The 26,337-nt window shown below is 50.0% G+C and overlaps 2 protein-coding genes across 16 annotated transcripts in view; one reads left to right on the forward strand and one right to left on the reverse strand.

The window, feature by feature from the left end:
• Window positions 1-24,253, reverse strand: FBH1 (F-box DNA helicase 1). The gene is made up of 21 exons (XM_066998114.1): window positions 24,138-24,253; window positions 21,873-22,037; window positions 20,361-20,902; window positions 19,052-19,182; window positions 18,536-18,671; window positions 18,101-18,291; window positions 16,063-16,179; window positions 14,412-14,506; window positions 12,902-13,070; window positions 12,041-12,269; window positions 10,974-11,061; window positions 10,257-10,343; window positions 8,603-8,739; window positions 8,007-8,106; window positions 7,401-7,522; window positions 5,355-5,430; window positions 4,351-4,548; window positions 3,593-3,715; window positions 2,900-3,006; window positions 1,954-2,082; window positions 1-860 (listed from the first exon to the last, which is right to left on the reverse strand). Coding segments are annotated over exons 1-21 (3,048 nt in total). The 5' UTR covers window positions 24,139-24,253; the 3' UTR covers window positions 1-755.
• Window positions 22,954-26,337, forward strand: part of ANKRD16 (ankyrin repeat domain 16) — a 15,217-nt gene continuing 11,833 nt past the window's right edge. For 4 of the 15 annotated variants that reach the window (XR_010832061.1, XR_010832071.1, XM_066998332.1 and 1 more), the window contains exons 1-2: window positions 22,954-23,088; window positions 25,819-26,142. Coding sequence is in view for 11 of the 15 variants with exons in the window: in XM_066998332.1 (XP_066854433.1) it covers window positions 22,954-23,088; window positions 25,819-26,142 (459 nt within the window). In the remaining 4 variants the exon portion in view is untranslated. Of the gene's footprint in view, window positions 23,089-24,192; window positions 24,324-24,434; window positions 24,660-24,725; window positions 24,869-24,920; window positions 24,935-25,818; window positions 26,143-26,337 lie in introns of those variants that run through there. The other 11 variants (XR_010832073.1, XR_010832075.1, XM_048062639.2 and 8 more) reach the window with 9 other exon arrangements.

Genomic DNA, 26,337 nt, shown 5'->3' on the forward strand with positions numbered 1-26,337 from the left:
TTGTTGTTGTTACAAATTTTATCTCAGCATTAAAAACGCTCTCCAGCTTCCCTCTGATCATCTGTGTTAGACTGGAACCAAACCAAAGCAGTTCTTCAGATGCTGCCTCTCCTCCCCTTAGGCTTTGCTGCAGGGAGAAGAGACACGAAGTCTGGGGAAACCTCTTGGCTGCAAGTAAGGAGAATTCCTTTAATTCAGCTGGGAGCAGTTATGACTGATTTCCTTCTTCCCCAGTGATCCAGAGCTGAGAGTGAAACTTTGCCATTAAAGCAGGCTCCAGGAAAAGGTTCATTTTCTAGGAATAAATGGTTTCGCTGGGTACTTTTTGGCATCACATTCCTCCTCTGTTTGGTCAGAAGGATTTTCCCGAGGCATGATATGATGGAAGAGTTAGGAAAATCCCAGCAGCTTTGTCACTGGAAGTATTTTCCTGGTGACAGAGGAATGGATGGTAATGCTCAAAAAAAAAAAAAGCAGTCCTGTCCAACAGAGTTTACATTGTGAATATTCTTCTGTGCAATGATGCAGGCCATGCTGACCAGCTCCTGGAGGACAAGGCAGGGCTCGAGAAAAAGTCTTGCGCCTCCTTGCAGAGAACCTGGAAGGTTCCTCCTGGAGCTGGTCCAAAATCCTGCTCCCAATATCCACCTGATAAGGAGCATGGATGTGAAAACCGGCCTTGTCCTGCACCCCGAACGGCTTCAGGGTGAAGCAAGGGCTCTCGGAGCTGGAAGGCTTTGTTACACCAGGATGTGTTATTCCTGAAGTGCTGGGAAGAAGGCCAGAGATGTCAAGGTTCCAAAACGCTTCTGCGCACACGAGTGGCAAAGGTACCCACCTGCATCCGTGCTGCCATTGCTCTGCAAGGGAAAGAGAGATTTAAGAGGATGCTACGGCTGGAGGAGCACGGCCTCTGCTCCCAGCCTCATCCAGGGAAGACAGCAGTGATGTGCCCAAAGTATCTCGTGCCACCTCCCTTGCAAAGAAATCCGTTCTGGGGCAATTTTGCTTAATAGCTGCAGCCAAATGTCCCCGTGCAGGTTTTCTGTGGTGAAGCAGGAGGCTGCCAGCTGGCGTCTCCTCCGTGAATGTTCTGTGATTCTAAGATTCTGTGGTTCTATGATCTCCTCCCGCAAATGTTCTCTGATTCTATGGTTCTGTGATCTCCCCCCGTAAACGTGCATGGCTCCTTACAACGCTGGGGAGTGAATCCTGCCTGCGAGCCAGGAGCTGATACCGAGGCTGGACCCATCTCAGTCAGCTTGCCTCATTTAGGGTCACGCACTGCCCTTACTGCTCACATCTGCTGCTGATGGCTTGGAGCCATCTGCCAACTCTAGTCCCAGCCGTGGAGCTCCACAGATTCACCGTGTGCTTGCAGATCCTGGCACGAGGAGAGCTTGCTGGGTGAGGACCAACCCCAGAGCCACGAAGTGGAACTGAAACCAAAACTGGGCGCAAAAATCAGGTTGCCACCCTCTCGCCAGTTCACGTACGGCCACTGGCAAGGACAAAGGGTGCCCTGCTAATCTCTACGTGGGTGTTTGATGGCCCCTGCAGAGTAAGAAATGGGCCGTGACACGACAAAACCCCCAAGTGGCTCCACCTGAGACCACAATTAGAAGAGGTAAAGACTTAAGAGACTGCAGGAACCCCCCCACCACCCTGAATCATGCACTCAGGAAGTCGTCCCCAACTACAAGACTGGGCTGTGAGCAGAAGTAAGGGGCTGAACCACGGGATCCAGCCACGGGACGTTCCCTGCTCACTTCCACGCAAGCTTAGCACTGAATTTGTCCCTCCCCTTGTGATAGCTCGGAGCAGTGACCGAGCACGGCCACCCCGTGACAAGGAGCAGCTTGTGAAGGCTCCTCGTTTAAACACACGACCTCAGAGGCCCTCGGTGGGTTTGGTCAAGACCGAGAAGCAGAGAGGAGGTCAGAGGAGACGTACGTAAGTCAAAGGCAGCTTCTTCACAACCAGCCTGGACTGCAGGGGCTGCGCACACTGTGGCACAGAACAAGTGACTGTGGCCCCATCCTTCACAGCCTTGCTCAACAGCTCCGCTCGAAGGAAATGCTCCTACGGAACAAGGGGAAAAACAACATTTCCAGGGAGCTGAGAGACGTGACTTGCAACATGGCTTATTAAAACAAACAAACACAAAAACACCCCAAACCCCAGTGACAAAATAAAAAACCCCAAAACCAGTGGCAGCAAAACCAAGCAGAATTCATGGGAGCTGTCAAGGAAGGAAGTGAAAGCTGGAAAGGAAGGAAGCGGGCAAAAACGGCAGACAGAAAAGGGAACCTACACGCTTGTGCTGAGATAAGAAGGCAGTTTCCTTGGAAGACAACACCCAAAAGGACTGTGGAAAAATGCTGCACCACTGCAACCTTGTGTCTTGCTACCGAATGCACAGTGGGGAGCAGTGGGAACCGAGGACAAAAAGTGTCCTCAGCTTATTTGTCTGCTACAGCCACAACCCAGGAAGTCACAGTCATCAGCATGAATCTCAGGATGAGGACGAATCTCACTTGATGCTCCTCCACCACACACAGACCCTGCAAATTTTATGATCAGAGACGAGCAGATTTTATAGGTATCGGGGTGCTGTCTCTCTCAGGGCTTTTTCAAAGTGGCAGCAACCCATCCTGCCCGAGACGTCGTCGCTTGTAGAACTGCCTCCAGACCCCAAACCCTACAGGGACAGTGGGAACTTGCTCTTCCCTGCTGCTCTGCCTCTGCAATGCGCCTCCGAGGCACCGCTGCAGCTCCCAGGCAGTGCTGCTCTGGGAAACTGATAGCTTGCTTTGGTGCAGCGTGCTACGAAGCGTGGGTATCAGGGCCCTGAATTCCCTTTTCAAGGTATTGCTTACTTTGGAGAGAGTTCGCTTACCCCAGCCAACGCCAAAATAATCTTCAGGGACTTTGACATTAACAAACATTTCTTTGCACGTGTCACCGCCACGTAGAGCAGGTTCCATTCATCCTCAGGATACATGCCTAGATCAGAGGAAAGATAACCGGTGGCTTTAGAAAACATGAATGAACAGCTCTGCCACTCCAATGCTTCAGCTAGCGCTCCTGGAAGGACATCCCATGCTCCGGGAGAGCACGGGCTTTCAGAGGAGCACCCTCCTGGGTTTGCTGTGCAGTTCTAAAATCTCTCACCGCTAAAATCTCTTGCCTCGTTTCACCTTCTCCCCTGGAGGTAAGGGCAGGATTCTGCATGCCCAGAGGAGCAGCTCGCTGCCACGCGTTTCTCCACCTCCCCAGCCACAGACTCAGCGCTTGGGGAGCTTCTGTGTCATCGGCTGAGCCAGATTCACTCTGCAGGCTCCTCTCTGCTTGCTGGGAAGAGAGCTGCTCTCCCAAAGCTTTACGTTAGTGGTGCCTAAAGACAGGAGTGGCTTTCCCAAGCGCGGTCCCTCTGTGTTGCCAGGAGGAAACCACAAGAGCAGCGAGCACTAGGACAGCCAGCGTCACAGGAGCTGCTGGGAAGCACGGCCTTGCAGGACCAGCACCAGCAGCACACTTTGCTTTCCCACTTCCAGGTCAGGATGGGTGCCCCTCGCAGGCGTTCCCTTACCGATAAGGGAGTTCGGTATTCTGTCATCGCGAACGGCGTTTAACAAGCCGACAAAGTCGTCTGCAACCAGCACCGTATCAAACTCCAGGCCTTTGGCTTTGTGGACGGTGCCTATTATGTAATCTGCAAGGAATTAGAGCAGGAACAAGAAGGGCAAAACATCAGTCGCTGCAGCAAAAGCGGTGTCTTCGTTTCACAAGGCACCGAATCAAAGGAATTGATTTTGTTCTGCATTCATTTCATCTCTCCCCAAATACGAACTGGAAGCGGAGCACTGCTAACAGGAACCTAGGCTGCTACAGACAACTTCCCTGCCAGGGAAAATGTCTGGTTACCAGCAGCCGGAACCGCAGCCCCAGCTCCTGAACGGGAACACTCTTTATTTGATGAGTTTTCAGCATGATTGCTTTGTCCCCCCCAGTCCCAAATTTTAGTTAGCAAGTTGCAGGGCGACTACACCAGGAATCACAAGAAGAGAATAAAGCCCTGGGGCTTTCCATCTGCAGAAAATGCCACATCCAAAGCTTTGTTTGCCCCTAGCGAAGCCGCCTTAAGCAATCCTTTGGTGGCGGATTCATTGCCCTGAACTCCACCCGGAGCCCAAAATGTACCCCGAAAGCTGCTGTTCTCCTCCCTTTCTCCCTAAAAGGCTGGCTTGACCCAAACGCAGCCTCTGCGCAGAACGAGGCGGATTCAGCACCGAAGCTGGAGCGAAAAAAGACCCGGGTTTGTTTCTCTAAGACTTGGCTCGGCTTTACCTGCCAGAGCTTCTCGTGACACGTGGCTGCTCTCAATCTTCTGCACCAGCTCAGGCATCCGCTCTTTGTATTTCTCCACTATTGCAATCTTCACTTGCAGCTCCTTGTCATCGATGCGCGTCGCGTACTCCTTCAAACCGATGAAGCCATCGGTTTCTTCCCATCTTCTGATAAAGGGGTCATTTATGACAAGGTTTGCTGAGGAGAATGCAGAAGAGGACACGTTAACTTTACAGGCACATGTCATAAAAGGCATTTTTGATTTCTGATCAAATTTCGGAGTAAAAAATTCACAATCAAGGGGAAAAACTGAGCAGTCTGGAAAGGCTCTAGTGGGACCTTCAGAGCCTGGAGATGGGACTCAGACCAGGGACAGCCCTAGGGCCCTTCCAACCTGCATTATTCCTTCTTTTTACCCAGATGGAGAGGAGTTTTCCAAGTGTCTCATATTCCAGAACCAGTAACGACACGTATATGATCCATCACACACCCCCCCTCCGGCAGTTCAGTAACTCGTTTGTTGTTCTCTGCTCTGTACATAACAATGCACACAAATCGCTGCCAAGGCAGAGGGAGATTTTAAATGAGTGACTCACTTCCTAAACGATACCCACGAGAGAAAAGGAACCACATGACAGAGCATTCGACAAACTAGGTTATAGATATAATAAAAAAAACAACCAACAATCAACCAACCAAACAGGAAAAGCCTTTCGACAAATGAAAAATGAAATTAAATCAGAAAACAAAAGGCAAAAAAAAAAATCCCAACCTATCGGTTTATAGCAGTTTATCGGTCTCTTGTACTCAAGGCATGGCAGAGGGAAACTGCAGAGGGCTGCATAACGCAGACCCCCCAGGTTCTGCCTCTCTGGTATTAACACCAGCCAGGCCACATCGGCCTGAGGAAATATAAAATAAAACACCAAGAAGCCTTCCATTGCACTAAAACATCAGTGCTGCTGGAGGGAGGCTCACAGAAAGATGGGTGAGGAGGTACTCACCTTCCTTCCGCTTATCTGCGGGTTGACTGAGCTTCCAAATGTCATAAATCCTGCTCAGGCCAAAACAGGCAAGCCCCTATGAAAAGAAAAAAAAACCAAAAAAACACAACAATTATTTTTTTTAAATACACAAGAAAAGATGCTGCCTAGAGTTTCTAGATAAGCCAACAGGGCCCAGTGGTTATTGACGTGAAGAAGGAGGGAATAAAGGAAACGTGCTGAAGATGCAGAGGGAAAATTATTCCTATTATGTTACCTCTTCCACTAACAAAAAATTTAATGTTGTGTTCATTTTAGCTTCTAATAGCTGCGCGTTGCTTTGTTAAAACAAACTTTAGATATCTGTTGTGCTGTAAATGCTCCTGGCCTACGGACTCGATGTTGTTCTGCAGGAGCCAGCTGCAGCCTCTCTCCTGAAATGATGGACCACCACGAGGCAGACAAGCTTGACAAACTGCCTGTAGATGTTTTAGTAACGTAAACCAAACCAAAATGCTCCGCTTTGGCAATATTTACTTTCAGAAAGTAAATATTTCCCCCTCCTTGTTTCCCAGTTTCTTTTGTTTTGTTCTCTCAAAGGCCTCGGTCTTAGCTCACGCTTCTCACTCCGCAATGCTAAAACCACGAGGACAGATGAGCGCTCTGCTGCAGGGCAGGCAGTTCAAGCATTTCCTCAATTCCAAAATGCAACTTCCCAGTAGAAAGAGAAAAAAAAAGAACTTAAAATATCAGCCTAAAATTCAGAACAGCAGGTTCTTCCTCAAACACGTTCAGCACTAGGACAGCTGTTCACTCTCTGCGCTTTTACATTTCTAGGTGCAGAACAGGATCTCCGATTAAATCACAGCTATCCGCGTTTCAGAGTTTGAAGACTGAGGATTCTTCTGATGCTTCTGAAATGGGGAGCATTGTTAAAACGTCCCTGCGATTTAAGCACGTGAATTTCTGCAGACATGCACACACACGGGCTCCTGCTTCAGATAGATGGGTGCTTTTTGCAGATGAAAATTCAGTGCAGACCTGAAGAACTGTGAAGATTCAGATGAAAATTCAGTGCAGACTTCAGAACTGCGAAGATTCTGATGCTCTGAGCTTTCCAGTGAATCCTTCAGAGGTGATATCTCAACCCGCAGAGTTTAAAAGATCAGAATTTTACCTGTTTCTAATAAAGACCCTATGAGAATGACTCCATTTTATTCAGTTTCAGATTTATTATCAAATACACTTACCTTCTAGATGCTGAATTACTCCACGGCTCGAAGAATATTAACATTCAAACTGATGCAGAAAAAAAAGTGAAATGGAAGTGACAGAAGTCAGAGAAAGGTGAAGGGTAGCTAGGTGCAGCCTTAGCTTAGCTTCCTCGAGGGTTTAAAGTTCAGCGTTGCTGGAAATCTCAATTCCCCTCAGCAGCAAGGCTGGCAAACCAGCTTACCCAGGCTTTCCTGGGTATATTGAGACTGGGACCAGCCCACCACAGGACTGGAAATTAGGAGTGATCACTGCACCTACAAGCCCCAGGGTCACCTCCAGCTTCAACCGCTGTCTTTGTCTCACGAGAGAGCTTGAAAACTGTTTCTTCTCTCGGGGCACAGCTTGCCTTTCCTTGCTGGCAGAGACGAGGAGGGTGCTTACGCTCAGCCTGCATTTAGAGCTGATTTTTATTTCCCTAATACAGGATCACAGTGATGCTGCCAGCAGCCAAAAGCAATTAGCAGCACTCCGTCTAATGCAAACAGTCGCAGTGACGTGTTGCAGCCATGTATCACGTTCTCTCACCCTGTCCAGCAGACTGGAGCTGCTGCTGCCTCGTTTGAACCCGATGAAATAAGAGGCCACACCGCACAGAAAGATGATCCTAAAAAGGGAGTCACGCTTGCATGGGTTTGAGGAACAGCTGCTCCAAATGACCAGGCTTTCTCCTTGAGTGTTAATTTTAAACCTGGGTGCTAAGGACAACAGTGACCACGCTTCTTTCAAGACCTACAAAGGTGTCACTGCTGCAGGCCCGGGGACATAAAAGATGCAATGGCAATTTCTCCTTACCCCAATCACGCGTATTTTAATCCGCCCCTGTCTCCCAGTAAGCCTCACGGCATCCTCGAACACATTAAAATTGCTTCGTGATAGGATTGTTATCTTCCCTTCCACGCTGCCTCTCACATCACCTGCACAAAGAAATTCCCAGTTAGCCAGGGCAGTTGGAAAGCAGATATTTAAAAAACAAAGATTCTCATAAATCAGGATTAATCCTGAGATGGGCTTATTAGAGTCCGGAGGAGGCCACGAGGATGATCAAAGGGCTGGAGCAGCTCTCCTGTGAAGACAGACTGAGGGAGATGGGGGTGCTCGGCCTGGAGAAGAGAAGGCTCCAGGGAGACATAAATTCTTTATTATGAGGGCGGTGAGGCCCTGGCCCAGGCTGCCCAGAGGAGCTGTGGCTGCCCCATCCCTGGGGATGCCCAAGGCCAGGCTGGATGGGGCTGGGGGCAGCCTGGGCTGCTGGGAAGCGTCCCTGCCATGGCAGGGGGTGGAATTGGGCGGGCTTTGAGGTCCCTGCCAGCCCAAACCATTCTGGGACTCTATGATTCTAAGCTTTGGTAGCTCTGTGACTCGCAGGCGCCGAACAGACCTGCCACCGACACGACTTACCCTCTTGGTTTCCGCCCACTAACGTCTTATTCCTGACGCTCTTGCAGACATCCAGAACGGTTGCTCCAACGTAAGCTATTTCAGGACCAAATCTGAAACTCTACGTGGAAAAGGGAAGGAAACAGAAAGCAGGAAAAGAAGTTGTTATAACCTACAAAAGTATTACCATATATAGAGAACACAACTTCCACCAACCTTCTGGACAACATTTTCTCTTAGAAAATGCACCCAAATCCCCCCACAGCCGTTCCAGGCTGTCTTGTTTTAATCTGATTCATTCTGCAAGGAGTCCTAAAGGTTCCTCCCTTATGTTAGCTGTGAAAATGGTGTAGCTGCATTGTTAATCAGGCCAAAAAAACAATACCCCACTACCCATTTTTCAAGCCACACGCCTTTCCTAACGACAAGGTGGGATCACTCCAGCACAGTGGGTGCAGAGTTTGAAGAGCGTGCCGCTAATCCAGGAGCAGCAAATACTCCACGATGGTGAACTCAAGAAGTCTGGCAGCTAGATGCCTTCTGAAGAAGGGCATGAGACATTTTCCACTGCATTCGGCATCTGACCAGAGAAAGAGAGCAGCAAATCCTCATCTTACCTGGGTCAGGTAGTAGATGTGGGTGTGAGGCACCGTGTAGAGGGTATTGACGGCACCTCGGAAGCTATAGATCTGCTGGTGAGGGTCTCCTACGAGGATTATCCCGCACGTCTGTGAGAGCACAATATCCACGATGGCTGCAGGAAAACATCAGAGTATTAAAGGGGAGCCTGCTCATAAAGCAAGAGGGAACTGTGAATTATCGTGTGCCTGTATCGAGGCAAGACCTCTTTCCTCGCAACTCACGGCGTTTAAGATGAGGTCAGCACAGCTGCAGGAGAAAGCGAGCTGGGGAGCAGCACAGGGAATCGTGCAGCTCATTAGAAGCTCTGCAAGCATCCTGCCAGTATTTCAGCCCTGCGGTCCCCTTCAGACAGCGTGCACAAGGCTGTCATGCTGCCAGAACAACGGCTTGCATCACGCACAGCTGTGAAAGCGCAGCCAAATCCCCCGAGCCCCAGTGTCCAAAGAGCACACGTGGGAGATGGTTTGATGAAGCCTAACAGCTGCTGAAAAGATCAAACCATCTTCTGTCCCCCTTCCTGTGTTCCTCGGCACACAATTCAGTCCACGTAGATCCCCTGGCAGAAACAATTCAACCTGCTTTACAACAGAGAGCTACTCCTCATATCTCTGGCAAAGAAAGCCGACAGTCTTCTGCTACATGGCTCAGTGGTTTTGGCTGGGATAGAGTTAATTTCCCTCCTAGTAGCCGGTACGGTGCTGTGTTTTGGGGTTAGGATGAGAATAACGCTGATAACACGCCCATGTTTGAGTTGCTGCGGTGCTTACACTGAATCGAGGACTTTCAGCTTCTCATACCGCCCTGCAAGGAAGCTGAGGGTGCACAAGAAGCTGGGAGGGGACACAGCAAGGACAGCTGACCCCAAACTGGCCAAAGGGACGTTCCATGCCATACGATGTCATGCTGAGCAATAAAACTGAGGGGGCTGGCCAGAAGGGCTCCTGCTGCTCAGGGACGAAGTGGCCGCTGGTTTGTGAGTGGTGAGCAATTAAGTTGTGCATTTCTTTTTTTATATTCTTATTTTATTCTATTTTTTTTTCCTAAACTTATTTTTTTTTCTTTCTTAAATTGTCCTTGTCTCAACCTAGGAGTTCCTGAACTTTTCTTCTGATTTTAATACCACGTGGGAGGGCAGGGAGGAACTGAGCAAACGGCTGTGTGGTGTTTAGCTGTCTGCTGGGCTAAACCCCAACACTCAGGAGCTCCCAGAGTGGTGCAAGGAACAGGCAAGACCTGCATGCTGTGCCTGGTTGGGATGGAGCAGCTCTGCTCTTCTGATAGCTGAACCACTGAACGTCTCTCTGCTTTCGCAATAAGTCACATCCTTGGCTACGCTGTTAAAGCAAAGCACTAGCAAAATGGGCTGGATGGCATGTCTGGATGCGCAAAGCTATTAAAAGCTACTGCCCCTCTGCTGCCGCGTATGTTCTCCTGTACCCTGCTGCTACTGCAAGCTGCTTTACTCAGTCTGCAAGGATCTGGGACCAAGTGAAGGGTCAGTTATAATGTTACAGCTGAAAGAAAGACATTTTTAAACTGTGCTACTTCTCACACCCACCCTTCCTGAGCACACGAACGTGCTGCCTGTAAAGTGCTTGGGAAGGTTGCAGCTCTCCTGCCACCACTCACCTGGGGTGCAGTCCTGTGCTTCATCGACAAAAACGGCATCATATCCTGAAAGCTGAGGCTTACTGAGCTGCCAGAGTTTCAAATATCCTGAGAGAAAGAACAAAGCGTGTCAGTGAGAAGCTCATCTGCTTGTCGTGATCTCTTAAGAGAAGCAACTTCTGGTCCTACTCCTCGCTCGGAAGTCGCGTGACATTTAGGAGGGTTGCAAAATTCTGTTGCTCCCAGATGTCGCTTGTCCCTCTTCGGCTGTGTGAAGGATGAAATAAAGTAAAAAAAAAGCAGCCTGACTGCACTGGTGGAAGGCAATTATGCTGATGGCTTAACTGCACAGAGGAGATGACAAGGAAGAAGGTTTTCCCCAGTACGAGGCACCTCTGGCACTATCTCACAGATGCCAAGAAGAGGAAAGGATGTGCTGGTGTCAGCAAGAAGCACTCCCTCTGTTAGCACTCATCTGCCCTCTGTCTGACACAGAATTTCCATGACTTTGCTGCCAGTCACACACATCCAAATAGTTCCACCAACTCTGAGGCCAAGTAGGAAAAGTGTAAACCTCCTGCTTTTGGGCTCCCTGGTGAGCTAGTGGCAGCCGAACAGGGGTTTTGTACTTTTTGAAGCTTATTCCTGGTACGCAGCCAGCAGTAAGAGGCATGTATCCCTTCAGTTTTGTATTACTGCTCTTCACCTGAAGGCTGTTTGACATCTGTACTCTCTTACCATCACAAGTTATCTTGTATTTCTTCTCTACATCTCCGTTCAGGTCCTTCATGTTGCGCCATATCTCTTTTGCTTCTTCCACATTGATCTAGAAAAAGTAAACAGAAAGGTCAGGGTAATTTGCTTTAAGCAGAAAAATAGTCCAGGCAGAGCAGCCCTTGAGATGGCAGAGTAGCTGGTACAGGCAAGCTATCAGCTTGCAGCATTTAAATGCAATATCCCTCCCAAATTCCTTCCCTGCTTCCAGACAACTTCCTAATTGAACTTTTCCTTCTGGCTTAAAATACAGCCTGTCCACGTCTAATTCTCTGAAGCCTTTCTCCTCCTTTTTCTCTTTTGTTTCACTACCAGTTAACTTCTCCCCAGAGCAGTCTTTTCCAGCAGCAGCCTCCTGAAAAGAACATTTCTTTGGTCCAGCTATTAGGACAGCATGAAACAAAACCCCCTACCTTCTGTACACTTACACAGACCTTGTATTTATTTGGGTTTCTCTGCATGGCTTGCGAGGTGTTTAAAGGTATTTAATATTCTGAGGCTTACAATTCATTCCCTGCCAGCAGCAACGACTGCAGACAGGATTTGTGCCAGCTGGGCTGGATCTGATCAGCTGTTATCAAGGCAGAGCAGAAAGGCTTATTTTCTCCATGACTCCAGCCCACGTTGTCCGCAATGCCAGTCCTTTAAGGCTTGTTGGGACGTTTGTGCTCCAGATTAGAATGCTTGGCTTTGGCTTTGCGTATCGAAATTACAATAAAAATGTTTACCATCTTCACATGCAATGTCACAGTGCCCCTCAGGTACTGATACAAATACATAAAATCCTTTCTCTTTTTTGTTACAGGGAAGAAACATCTGCACTGAGCAGCAACAGTTGTAAATCTCCTGTCTAAAAACCAGCTGTGCGAGCGGATCAGGCCCGGTTCCTTCGGATTTGTCAACAGAATAGGTTTTGACAGTCATTTCTTACAGCTGAAGCACGAATACCCATGAACTATGAGAGCTAAGGGATGACTATAGAAATATTCTACACCTTGCAGCCCGACTCTTCTTTCACCATGGGTACTTACTTTCTTTTCTTCTGGGCTGACAAGTGTTTTCTCTCCGTGGGTGTTTATGAACCAAATAGGAGTGTGCTCTTCACAGATCTCTTCATCTGAAGAGGAAAAGAAGTTTTCGAGGGTCTGCAAGACTGTTTTTCCTCTTATGACCCGAGACTGTCCAGCACGGTTCCGGATGAGGAAGCTCATGGTATAAGCCGTCAGCTTCGACACGTTCAGCTTGCCTTTTTCATTATAGCTGTGCCACAGACGACGAAAAACAAGAGATGTTGAAACATAGACAAAAAGCCTACCGGAAAAGATAGGTCATACTGCACACTAATACGTAGAGAAGCTGTTTTATATACCCCACTTTAACCTAGTAATGGAACATCTTAAAAATCTGCACCTACTTATCCTCACTGTACTCCTGGTGGAAGCAAAACCTCGTTCATTTTACCGATTTTCATAGACAAAACGTCAAGCCAGAGAGGTATTCCCATTGTTCACCCCAGCAATTATGGATTGTTTTCAGAGCCAGGCAGGAGGATTCCTCTCCTCTTTTGTGCCACGGCCCATTTTCCCTTCTGCCTGCAGCACAGATGCCCCAACAGAAGTGCTGGTGGTGCTGGAAACTGAACCCTTAGAACAACTCGGGTTACAAAACCGCCTTCTCTGCTGAAGAAAAGCAGAGTTTAGAGTGGGTTTGCCGCTGAATCACATGGCAATTAAGAGTCTGGAGTGAGGCAGGTAAAAGAAATCAAGTGTTTCCTGCCATTATTTTTGCTTCCTTGAGTTGTGGATAATTACTTCACAACCAGACCTTCCTTTCCTGCCATGTATTCCCTTCTCCCCTGGTCTTCAGCAAATGAATCGAAAATCCCCACTCACTATTTGCCAACGCTTCCAAATGCTAACGAATGGAAAGTCCTGCACGTAACGTTTCTGGGGAAGACAGATTTTCCCCTCTCCACAACGGCTTTGCTAAACGACACGTAAAGGAAGTTGAGGTCGGCAAACTTCTCCGCGTACTTGGCCAAAGTCGAGGTCTTTCCTGTACCTGGAGAACAGAGGAGAGTAACCAAAAATCATCGACAGGAACGAACGAACGAACCTGGCCACCTTTTAGCAGCTTTACCTTCCCCCTCCGCTGCTGTCCTAGTGGCACCGCAGGGCTATTTGCAGCTAATGGGAATTTCTTCACCGCCTCAAATGAAATCAGCAGAAGCCGCGGAGCAGAGCGGTTTTGAAAAATCCCATTCAGCAGCCAAAAAGCTTTTTTAAAAAAGCATTTTGCTACCCAATATTCTTGAATTCTGAGCACGCGTGAAAATACCGGTCCCCTTGAGAGAAAGCTTGGTAAATGAAATGTTAGAATTGCTCTTTTAAATGATTCATGGGTTCCTTTCCTTTGGGCGATACAGCCCAGACCACGAAATGAACAGTACCGAAGCGTGTTTCATCCAGCACATTTCTCGTTTGAATTTGACATCAAATCTTTGGTGGACCCCCTAGGGAAGGATCCGGTGCTTCCAAGACCTTGTACGCAGAGCATAGATGCAGAAACACTTTCAGCTTTTCTGCCGCGGCATCACTCACTCTAAGGCATCCTTTGCATTGCATTTAGCTAACAGACCCTTTCGCAAGGGTCTTCACATCTGGAGAAGGGTTACAAGGCTTTGTACTTTTTGCCAGCAGCTCCTCAAGCTCTTTTTTCTGCTCTGCCTTGTTGCAGTTACAGAGGAATTGTCAAGAGTTCGTGGCTTTTTCCAGACATCAGAAACCGCCAACGGTGGCTTCTGTACTGTGCTGCTTAGCTCTGTGCGTAACTTGGCAGAGAACAGGAATCAGCCCTGAGCCCCCAGCGGGGTGTCTTTAAAGGAAACTCTGCAGGTGAAGGGAGATGATTTACTTCTCCCTTTCTCTTTAAATAAGCTTCGTTGATTTTTAGTGATTCCCCTTTTCAAAACAGAGCGCAAGTGCAGACGGTTTCTTGGCTTGCGTTGCTCCTACGGAGGTGCTAAGTCTGATCAAGTAAGAGCAGCTCCGTCTAGCGGCCTGCAGACAATAACACCGTGAAACAGACCCAGCACACGATGCAGCAACGCGTGGAGAGTCGCTTCTCCTCTCCTGGCTTCCTGACGACCTGCTCTGGGCAGTCATCAGCAGTGCCCACACGCTCGTTTCCAGCACTGTGCCCCACCACGACATTTAAGCAGCTTGCACAGTGGTAGCCACCGTTCCTGTTCCTCTGCAAAAGCTTTCTCTGATTTTTGCAGTGATTAAAGGTAAGGTTGATCCCCTGAAATCCACACGGTTCCTCAGGCAGAAGAAGCAGGGAGGGACGGAGCAGAATTAGAGGCTGCGCACTTATTCTTACAGCATAATTTCTGGCTCTTACCTGCAAATGCCATAATTTTCACCACTTGACCACGCTCAATTTTGTGATTCAAAATCCTTTGCTGCTCGTGAGTCAGTTTCACTTCGGACAAGCGACTAAAAAATGAAAAGAAAAAAAACCACAAAGAATTAAGAAGAAAAATCCTGCCACAAAACCAAATGTACTAACGGCAGAAGGAAACCCACGAGTGATTTCTCCCACCCCACAAGCAGGAACGTGGCACTGAAGTCATTGTGCAAATGAGAAGAGCAGCCCCTTCCGCTGAGTAAGAAAAGCCTGGAGAGCGCAAAACTAAAAAGTAAACCTTGTGGAAGGTTACATAGGAAAAGATGTCCTCAAGGGCCCTAAGCCATGTTTTCAAAATGAACTGGGCACCTCGTCGGCTTAGGCTCATTGAAAACAAACAGCAACTTAGGTTTGGGGTGTTTTGTTGCTTTTAGGAGCATGTATGTTAAATTGCTCTCGTATTCTTCAGTGTAGGACATCAATTATCCCTGCCTCACACGGGAGTTGAGAGCTTTGATTCATGTTTAGAAACGCATTCACCACTTCCAGCTGGAGTGCAATTGTTTTATTCATAAAGCTCTGAAACCTGTAATCAGCACAAACCAGCTCTTCTCACAGGGGCCTCCCCCATAGGACGTGTAAGTGCTGAAAGCCTTCTTTAAGGATCCTTGACATTTCACAGCCCTCAGGACTTATTTTTTTATGGAACAAGCAAATTTCTGCTCAGAAAAAAAGACACAGGAAAGAGTGAAAGGGCTGGGAAGCCAAGACGCAACGAAAGCCAACATCTGTTGGGTTTCTTTTTCATTATGGCCTCTATCACTGTTGCGCCTTAAATCATCGGTGATTTTATAGGATTTATCTTTGCTGGGCCTCTGTGAGGGATGAAGGCGTTACTGGGGATGAGGACAAGGAGGCTCAGTGACTCAGCCCAGGATAACTGCAACGGAAGGGGCATCAAGCCTGGTTCTCTGCAGGCCCTGGAACTGTTTCACTCCTACCTTCCCTTCCTTCCTAGGCAGCCAACCAGTGATAAATTATAGCAGCTGTATACGTAACAGTTAATAAATAACAGTTATGCAACAGGATCCAGAAAACAGGAGCTGAATCAATATCCTGCAGCTGGTGTCTTCTTTCCTCCCATTCACAGAAAATAACATTCTTATAAAAAAAAAAACAACCAACACATTACTTGCACTACAGTAACATCACCAGCAAGCCAGCCCCCATCTTGCACGACTGCAGCTTGCACTTCTCGAGGAACTGGCTGTTAAAATTAAAGCATGGATTCTCTCCTCTTCCCAAGCCCTCTTACCTTAGGGAGAGCCACGAACTGGGAGGGCATTTCGGGGTGATTCAGGCTGTGCAAAATTTCAGCAGCCATCACAGTGTTCCACCAACACCTAGCCCCATTGGTTAATAAAGACTCCTAAATCCAGCAATATAATTTTTCCAGATTTAAGGTCTGCCTCTGCTTTTCTTCTAAGAATTCAGGCAGAAGATGGCAAGGAGTAGAATAAAGTTTTGTACCAATCCTTAGGAATCTTGGAGTCATGTCTACTAGGCCTTGCCTTGAGATTTTGCTCCACAACTGAGGTTCACCATTCCACCGGTGACCTTCTGGGACCACCTATAATATCATTACCTGGACCAGAAGTCCTGTCTGCACTGTGAAGACTGTGTTTCCTCTTGTATCATCTGTGGCATAGTTACTGAAGCATTTTCCATCAGATACAAGCAGTAGAAAACGTTGTAATGGATCCTGGCAGAAAGGAAAAAAAGGGAATCTATCATTGGGAAATCATCAGGAACAAATTAAACTTCTGCAGCCACGTGAAAGACACCAACATTTTGAATGCTTCCAACAGAGGAACGCACAAAGCCCAAGCAAGCCACCTTTTCCAGCAAAGTGGTAGGACCCAAACTCTCTTCTGAAGGGAATAAGCCAACAGCTTTTCTGTTGAAGCTCATCAGAAAGTTTTCTGCTGCCTGCACTGTGCAGCACTGAGGATACCCCAGGGCATCAGGCACGAAGATCTGAGACAACGCTGGAACAAATTGCAGGAGGAAGGCTCCAGCGAGCGCTTTAGTGGGTTGTAAAGACAATATTACTATTTTAAAATGTAGTTAGTGATACCTTGAAAAGTGCCTGCAAAGGCACTGCGGGGACAGCTCTGTTTGTGGCCTCTCCCTTGCTCCTGATCGGGGTTTGCAAAGTTTGTGTCCCAGGCTCTGTCACGGAAACGTGAACTGGGAGCAGAGTCCACAGAAGTGGGAGCAGAGTCCACAGAACCCTTGTGTTCTGCCAAACCACCATCAGCAAGAGGCCGGGGCAGCCTGAGAGAGAACCTGGGGCTAATTTAGACCTCTAAAGTGAATCAGTTTCAGTAACTGTCAGATAATTATTTTATACAAGTGTGCCACCCCTGACAATGCTTCATGGGGCTTTGGTACTGCAAAGAGAGCAGCCCAGTGACTCGGTGGTTTTAAATTAATTTCCCTCCAAGTTCACTGTCCTACGTCAGGCTTGCCACTACCGTGGTTTAACTCTTTTAGTGCGGCTTTGCTCCTGGGACCTACCAGCTGCCACCCTGGCCCAGACTCCAGGACGGATTCCCAGAAAGACTTTGGGTCTCACATGAGGTGACCTGCACGCTCAGACTCACTGGTTGCTCTAGGAGCTGCAAACAGGTCCCAGGCAGTTCCTCAAGGACATTTTTCCGCCTTATAATCACAAACCCGGTGTGGTTTGAAGAGATAATGGCAGAAGAGAGGCGGTCATTCATATTTCTCCTGGTGTAGGTTGTTCAAGGAGGTGGAGACGGGATGTGGGTGACTTTGACTACTGGTGAGTGACGCCCTCTGTCTGCCACATCTTCCACAGACGTTTTACTCAAGTTAATGAATTTAGCCAGCAATTAGCAGTCACTGACAGGCCAAACAAGCATCCTGATTTCCCTGGTTGGTCGCACGAGCACACAGCCCATGGTTAAACAGAGGATGAACTCAGGCTGGACTAGAACTTGCAGAGGGCAACTTACAGAACTGTCGTCTTTCTGGCTATAGATTTGTTTTCCAGTGCAGCTCCTTTCCAGTCTTACACGAATTTATGCGTGTCCTTAATCCTTACCTCACCCTCACCGCAATTCTGAAGCAACCTGTGGGCTCCGACCTGCATTACCAGACACCTCTGTGACCAGAAGGCGCAGAATAGACTGCTAAGCACAGGCACTGAGAGCCCAGGGGACTTGTAGCATCATTTAAGAAGACAGAAGTGAGTAACTAGTCTCAAGAAAGTAATAAATGCATTGTTTTAACCGATACATATCTAATTCTAAGCAGAAATTTCTACAGTTGCTTTGAAACCTGCTTTTGTTTCTGAAAAAAAGTTATTTTTCTTGAATAAATAAATGGACTTGAAACTTGTTTTTCTTCTGAAAAACAAGTGGACTCTGAAACGGTCCAGGAATCAAAGCAAATCTAAAGGCAACGCTCCCAAACGTTCCTGCAGAAGGCTATGGTTGTACACAATGTTCCCAAGAAACTGCATGCACGAAGGAACTGGAGAGCCCGAACCAACAGGAAGAGAATATATGCTCAGGAGCATATATTCACTGTGAATATCACATATTGCCATGCCTTGAAAGGGGCAGTCGGGCAGGAAGCATCTCTCCACTCCTCACCTGTTAGTGATGGCAATGCTCTTCTCCCTCATCGCGTACAGCAGCGTGGCTATGCAGTAAAGGGTCTCGGTCACGTCCACGACGGACAGGGCAGAGGAGGGTCTCTGCAGACATGCTATCAGCTTCTGGATATCGTGGACGCCGTCGGAGAAAAGCACCATAGCTGTGATTACGGCCCACACGTTCTCAGGCTGGTGCAGGGAACAACAAGGAAGACTGAGCAAAAAGCTTTGAGCCTTTAGAAACAGGTAAACCCTGCTTCAAACTCAAAAAAAACCACCACCACTTATGCTATGATGAATAGTTAAATTCTCTTCAGTCACCCTGAACAGCACAGAGTACAACTCCAGAGGGAAAACTTCCAGATGTGAGAGGGGAGACACAACCTCAAAGCACCAGCAGCTGTTGGGGATGAAGGAGAGGAATAAAACCTACCCCCGTCCTGCTCTGTAAGTGGGGCAGCGTGTTGGCGATGCAGACCTCAGCCTTGGAGAAGAGGTGATGACTCCTCAGGAGTGGGAGAACCACGCCGGGATCTACCTTCCTGTTGGTGGGGATGGCAGAGACGTACCTGCACAGAACGGGAGCAGCAGCGTGTGTAAATAAGCATTATCAAGTGAGCTTACAGGAAAACGCCCTCTCCAAAGCAAAACAACACTATTTTTTTTTTTATTTGGGGATTCGCCTGGCGGGTGCTGGCATCCAAGCTCGTTACCTGAGCTCTCAGCGAAGAAGAGGAAGAAGGTGGTGCTTTTTTGCCTAATTCTATACCACCCCTGGTGATTTCTGTTGTTAAAATAATTCCTCCTTCCTCATATTTCTGTAGATCTACCTGTTTAGAAGACAAACCCACTTCTCTTCCGGCAATTCACAGGATAAAACGGGACGAGACCCAAAGCAAAGAGGCCTGAGGATCTACAGCTACAAAGCCAAGCGCTGAAGTGGACTTACCTGATCAGCCCCAAGACAGCCCCTTCATGCTGCTTTGTTATGGCAAAATCCTGCAAGATCTGTTCCACTGCGCACAGGGCCACGTCCTCCTTCATCAGGTACCGGTGGTACAGCTTCTTCCAGGGAATGAACTGGAATGTGAAACATAAATCACCACCTTTCACCCCAGAGCACTGGAAAACAGGCTTCTTCTGGCGATAAGCTACTCAACGTGACGTCCAAAGAGGACCCCGATTTCAAAAAGTCCCCGTAGCTCGATGGAAACAGGCACCTAGCATGAGATGGGGAAGGAAAGAGAGAAGAGCTTGCTCCTCCTTTAGACTGTCAACATGTCTAAAAAAGGCTGGTTTTTCCAGAATTATGGGAACAGGGTGACATCAGCTTGGTTTCAAATGTCCAGTTCTTATAGGAATGAGGATATTTCCCGCACCGTTGCGCGGATCTGCTCTGAGAAGGGTTTCAGTGCTCAAAATCCGTGTGCCCGTGAAGCCCTACACCCTGCTGCTGGGACTTCTTCAGTAAAAACTGCCAGGGCGATGCCTTTTAGGCTGTTCCAAAACAAAGAGCAGCCCTGGGAGAGGACTTGAGCACAGGGAGCATTCAGTGCACGTGGTTAGTCCCCCTCCACTCTGAATGAGGCTGAGACAACCTTTTTGTACAAGTTGGGGGTTTACAGAGTGAGCGGTGAGCCAGGCGAGTGCTGCCAACTGCCTCTGAGGCACAGAGATCCTCGCTGCCCCCAAAACGACGGCCAGAGAGTTTGTGACTGTCTGTACCACGATGGCATTGACTGCAGATGAACCAAGCTCTGTGAAAACAGAGTTAAAGGCCATTGCTGTAAAACCATTTAACTACAGCTGACCCCACACACGCAGACACACACACAGGCTGGGGACAGGGATGTGCACCGGCTGCGAAAGGACACAGTCCAGCCTGATAACCAGAATTTCCTGCATGATCCCTGTCAGGAAAACAAGCAAACAAAAAAAAACCTGCATGGAAAAGGGTGAAAGGGGATTTGGGGGAGTTTTACAGGATGTTCTTTCCACGTAAGGGAAGAATGCATCAAGGAAAGCTACCCCAGTATTGAGACTGTCATCTGAGGAGGTATTCACTGCAGTCCTGAGGGCCAAAAAAATTCAGAAAACTGAATAAGAAAGGATGGAAAGGATGCGGGCATTAGGGAATTAAGGTGACAAAGAGAGACAGACACAGCAGGGATGCATTTGCAGCAACCTGTGAAGCCGCAACACTGAGAAAAAACAGAGCAGCAGAGAAGGACAGGCCCAAATCCACCAGCAGGGCTTACCAGCGGATCGCTGACTACATCCCTCCAGCAGCGACACACCAGGCTCACGCTCTGAAACAGGTCAGTCACCGGCAGGAAAGCGAGGACGTTCCTCAGGACTTCAGCAGGGAGATCTTCGATGCTTCCCTGAGGCACCTCCCAGCTGCGAGTCCCCAGGAGCCCGTAGTGTGCATCCGGGATCGGTTCCACTTCGTCATCATCGAGTTCGTGCTTGATTTGGGCGCGTTTGGGACGAACCACTGGCTTCTGCTCGGGCTCACCCCACAAATCGTGCTCTCTCTTGGGTCTGCCTGCAGCTGCAGAGGACCGAGGCCGTTTTCTGGAGCTTTTCCTGGGAGCGGGTACAAAGTCCTCGTCCTCCAGAAAGGAGGATGAACCACCACCGGCCTCCAGCAAAGTGGAGACGCTGCCGAAAGACTCATCAGCTTCGATGAAAACAGGGTCCAGCAGCTCTTCCTTCACTCTTACGTTCTTTTCCCCACGTACATGCTGTGTCTGGGAGATCTTGAAGTAATCCGTGATGCTTTTCTGCCGCCCCTGGGCTACAGAAAGAGGAGGAAAAGCATCAGGGAAGCATCAGAAACAGCGCAAAGCACGTTGCTCCTAACTGAACTACGGAGGAAACCGGAGGCATTCGTTATTTCTCAGCTCACAGATAGATGAATTTATCACAGGTGAACTCTCCAGCTCCTCTGGCGGCCTACGGGAGTCAACGGAACAAGATTCATTTTTCTCACAGTCCACATAACCTGGTGCTGGGAGGAACGGATTAAAAAAAAATGGATTAAAAAATGCTTAAAAGTGGAAGGTTGGCGAGGAGGATGGGGTCAGGACGGAAGGCTGGCGAGGAGCACTGCAAATATTCTCAAGAGACCTTGCAGCTAGGAATGCGTAAAGCCTGGGGAGCAGTAATGTAGAAAATTTAGAAAATACAGCATCAAGCCCATATCGGGCTGCTTCCATCCCAGGATAAGATACCGAGGCTTTTAAGAGATAAACAGCCATTTCTGGCCAGATGCTTCCCGGCGGCAAGGCCAGAAAGCGCTGGAGACCAAAAAGGGAAGCAAAACTCGGGAAGGGAATGCTCTCAGTAGCTTCTCCCTTCTTTCTCCGCCAGCCAGGCAGCCCACGTCGCCCGCTGACTAAACTTATCAGCACCAGGAGCATTCCCTCCGTCCTCCTCCTGGTCTGCAACACGGCCCGATGCTTAGCTAAGAGGAAATTTGGGGAAAAAAAAAAAGAAATCACAAGCAGCTACTGCTGATTTTAACGCATTTCGTTTCGGAATGCCGGTGAAGAAATGAATTAAAGAGGCCTCATTTGCAAAGTGCTGCTTAAAAAAAAAGCTGTCCCAGTGATTTCTGAGTCCCGTTTGAACTCACCGTGCGCGGCATCACCCTCCAACAGCAAGAGGCCGATGACGGAGGGCCCAAAAGCCTTGTTTGCTGCCACCTTATTGAAGTCTTCCTCCCCCAAATCCCTCGGGCTTCAGAGGGCTTGCAAACAACGTACCTTGCCGATGCCTCCTTCCCTGCTGGCTGGGCTGGAGGCCCCTGCTGAGGTCCCGGCTGCTGTGCTTTTGGCTCAAGGGCTGCGTCAGGGAGGACAAACCTTCGGCGCTCCGCGCGAGAGCTCTGCAGTCGCCAGCCATTAAGTGCAGTTTTTTGGATCGCCTCACTGCTTCGCCAGCGTGCAACAAGGAAAAAGAAAACGGTTAGCACGGGAGAAGACGCAGAGCACCCCTTTAACAGACGCGCAAGTTTCCTCTCCGAAGTTTTGCAGGGCGGCCCCGGCGTTTGAGCCAGGGCTTCCTCCAAGCGGAGCAGAGCTTCTGAAGTCGGAATTGCCCGAGGTCCCCGCACGTGCGACCCCCTGGCTCCATCCCGCGGCGCCTGAGAAGTTTTGGCAGAGGCCGACGGGCTAAAACCAGAACCCGACGGGCTAAAACCAGAACCCAACGGGCTAAAACCAGAACCCGACGGGCTAAAACCAGAACCCGACGGGCGTTTGGGGGCTGAAGAGGCAAACGCAGGCGGCTGCGGAAACAGCAGGATGCCGAGGGACCCCGCGGAGGCCTCGCGCGCATCCCCGAGGGAGGCAGCAGGCATTCGTTGAAACCTTCAAGGGCTCCTCTCTTCTTTACGAGGGCAGGCAGGAGCAGGACTACGAGCAGCGCCGCTCCCGATGATGGAAAAGGCACGAAGGGAAACCGAAAGCACCGCAGAGGACGGGCTTCCTCTTGATAATGCGGGTTCCCACCGAAGAGCCGCCCGCTGCCTTCACTTTGGCTTTATTACCGCGCTGTGCGGCAGGGGATAAGCCCCCGCGGAACATTTCTGGCAGCCGCGAGGGCAATCGATAGCGGGAGCCAAGGGTCAGCGGGTTTCGTGTGTGGGGTTTTCTCCTTTTCGCCCACGTCAGCCCTGCGGGGCCGGCGCTGAGCTCCCCACGGGCCGCGCTCCCCCACAACGGGACGAAAACGAAAGGCGAGGAAGGCCGCGAGGGAGGTGAACATTCAGAAGCGGCGCTCGTCGCTTGAGATTTTAAATCTGGAACGGGGCAGAGCGATGCAGGACCCCCGATTCTCTCACGAATGCCCGAATATCAGAGCCAGGGAGCTCGGCCTCCGCACGGTCTCGCGAAAGATGGGGCGCAGGAACGGGGGCAAAGCCTCTGCTCCCCAAGCCCTGGACATCAAAACCCCGACGTGCCAGGATCGCGGCGTGAGGTGCGATCCCAGAAGCCCGGGGCTAGAAGATGAGACCCCTCCGGGCTTCAAACTGTCCACGTTTTTTTCCCCCTTTTCCCCACATTTTTCTCTTGGCACCAACGGCCAAGACAAACAGCGAAGGGCTCCCTGCCCTCGTCCTTCCGCAGGGCCCCGTCATGGCCGCCCCGGCTCTGGGGGGTGCCCCCGGTGCCTCAGGGCAGCCCCCTCCTCATCCCACAGCCGAGGGACCCCCGGAGCCCCCCCGAGGACCCCCCCAAATAGCTAAGGGACCCGCTGCAAAGGAGCCCCCCGCTGTGAAGCCCCCTCCTCCCCTTACCAAGGACCCTGTTGCCACAGACCCTATTGATAAAGGGTCCCCTATTGCTGAGGCCCACCCTTAGGACCCCCCCCCATCCCCAAGGCCCCCCCGATCCCCAAGCTTCCCGCCAATCCCCAAGGGCCCCCTCAGTCTCCAAGGCCACCCCCAATCCCCTAGGCCCCCCCCCCATCCCCAAAGGCCCCCCCTCAACCCCCAAGGGTCCCCCTATCCCCAAGGATCCCCCCCCCAATCCCTAATTCCCCTCCAACCCCAATTCCCCCCCATCCCCAAGGTCCCCCCGATCCCCCCCCAAATCCTCAAAGCCCCCCCCAAATCCCCAAGCCCCCCCCAATTCTCAAGGACCCCCCCCCATCCCCAATCCCCCCCCATCCCCAAGGGACCCCCAACCCCCAAAGTCCCCCCATTCCCCCCCCCCAAATCCCCAAAGCCCCCCAAATCCCCAAAGCCCCCCCCAAATCCCAAAGACCCCCCCAATTCCCAAGCCCCCCCCCATCCCCAAAGCCCCCCCCCATCCCCAATGGACCCCTCCCCAACCCCCAAAGCCCCCCCTCAAACCAGGGACCCCCCCCCGTTGCCACGGCAACCCCAGCTCTGCTCCCCCCCCCCAAGCCCCTTCCCCGGGCGAGGCCCCCCCCCGGCCCCGCTCCCCCGTTGCTAGGTGCCCCCCGTTGCCATGGCAACACCTCCGTTGCTAGGGAAGGGTCCCCCCTCCCCTCCCCAAACTCACTCGCTCCGCGCTCCCCGCGCGCTCCCGGAGGCCGGGCCCCGCCCTCCTCCCCGCCGACCAATCAGAGGGCGCTCCCGCGTCGAGGCGCTGCCCAATAGCGAGGCGCTTCCGGGTTTCGGCCGAGCGAGAGAAAGCGTTGGGAGGGCCGAGAGGAAACTTGCCCGGAGTTAGTTTGTGGGGCTGGGGGTGAGGGGTGACGTCACGCTGCTGCCCGTGACGTCACGGCACCTCAGGAGAGCGCGGGGGGGGGGCTCCAAGGGCCAGGGGCGACCCTGAGGAAAATAAGGGGGGGGGGGGCAAGGGGGGGGGGTGTCCCCAAAAAGCCCCCAAATTTGGGGTTTTGGGGGTTTTTTATCTGAGAAAAAAGGAAATTTCTAGCATTTTTGACGTCAGGGGAACCCCCCATCCCCTCACCCTGAGGAAAAATTAAACGTTCCTGGCGTTTTTCTGAGGAAAAAAGGAGATTTGGTGGCTTTTCTTTTTTATGAGGGAAAAGGAAACTTCAAGGTGTGTTTTTCTGAGGTAAAAGGATTTTTAACTTTTAGTTTTCTAACTTTTATTCTTTCTTGAGGAAAAGAAAATCTCATGGTATTTTTTTTCTGGAGGAATAGTATTTTTATTCTGTTTCCTGAGGGAAAAGGAAGTTTCAAGGTATTTTTTCTGAGTAAAAAGGATTTTTAACTTTTAGAGTTTTAACTTTTAATTTTCCTTGAGGAAAAGGAAATTTCCAGGTATGTTTTTCTGAGGAAAAAAGGTTTTTAACTTTTATTTGTTCTCGAGGAAAAGGAAACTTCAAGGTATTTTTTTTCTGGGGAAAAAAAGGATTTTTAACTTCTAGATTTTTAACACTTATTTTTTTCTTGAGGAAAAGGAGATTTCAAGGTATTTTTTTTCTGAAGGAATAGTATTTTTATTTTTTTTTCCTGAGGCAAAAGGAAATTTCAAGGTATTTTTCCTGAGGGAAAGGGATTTTTAACTTTTAGATTTTTAACTTTTATTTTTTCTTGAGGAAAAGGAAATCTCAAGGTATTTTTCCTGAGGGAAAAGGATTTTTAACTTTTAGATTTTTAACTTTTATTTTTTCTTGAGGAAAAGGAAATTTCAAGTTGTTTGTTGTTTGTTTGTTTGTTTTTTTCTGGAGGAATAGGATTCTTTATTTTGATTTTCCCTGCGGAAAAAGGGAACTTGAAAGTATCTTTTCCTGAGGAAAAGGGATTATTATTTTTATTTTTCCTGAGGGAAAGGGAACTTTCTGGGCTGACCTTTCTGAGGGGAATGGAAATCCTGCTCTTCTTAATTTTCTCTTCTCCTGAAGGAGAAGGAAGGTTCCGGTGCTCCTGCCAGAAGGGCCGGGTCCGGGTTCGGGTTGGTTTTGTTCTCCTTTTCCCTGAGGAAGGAGGAAGCTGCTGAGGGGAAAATAACGCTTCTGGTTTCCCCGAGGAAAACACCTCGGAAACTTTGAGCCTCCCCGAGGAAAAACGAAATCCCCGCGTCCTCCGAAAGCCCAAAATTCTGCTTTTTTTTTTCAGGCCAGGCGGGGCGAGGAAACCTCAGCTCCCCCTCGGCGGCCATTTCCCTCAGCAAAACACCTCAGCGAGGGGCTTGCTCGGGGCGGGAGGACGGGGGGGCTCTCCACCAGCACCTCCCATCCCTAACCCTGAATTTTCCCTGCTTTTTTCAGGTCCCCGGCCATGGCAGAAGAGCCTCGTCTCTTCAAGCTGGCCCGTCGGGGGCAGCTGGAGGAGCTGAAGGACGCCCTGCGGCTCGGGGACGCCGGCGGGCAGCGCTGCGGGCGCTCGGGGGACACGCTGCTGCACCTCGCCGCCCGGCACGGCCACCTCCGCCTCCTCGCCTGGCTGCTGGAGGAGCTGGCGCTGGACGTGGAGGCGGCCAACGGCGACTACAAGAGGCCCCTCCACGAAGCCGCCTCCATGGGCCACGGGGAGTGCGTCTCCTACCTCCTGGCCAGGGGAGCCAGCGTGGATCCCTTGAAAAGGGCGGACTGGTAGGTGGTGGGCGCTGGGCTTCGTCTGGAGCCGCGTCTGAACCGTTTTGGTTCCTCCGGCAAAGGTGGTGAAGGGTCTAGAGGGCAAGATGCACGAGGAGCAGCTCGCTTTGCTCGGTTTAGAGGAGACTGAGGGGAGACCTCAGCTGGGCGACGCTCTCAGGCATCTGCTTTGATTTTTGGGTGGTCCTCCGT

The sequence above is a fragment of the Anser cygnoides genome, chromosome 1 (genome assembly GCF_040182565.1).
Source record: "Anser cygnoides isolate HZ-2024a breed goose chromosome 1, Taihu_goose_T2T_genome, whole genome shotgun sequence".
Taxonomy (NCBI): Eukaryota; Metazoa; Chordata; class Aves; order Anseriformes; family Anatidae; genus Anser; species Anser cygnoides.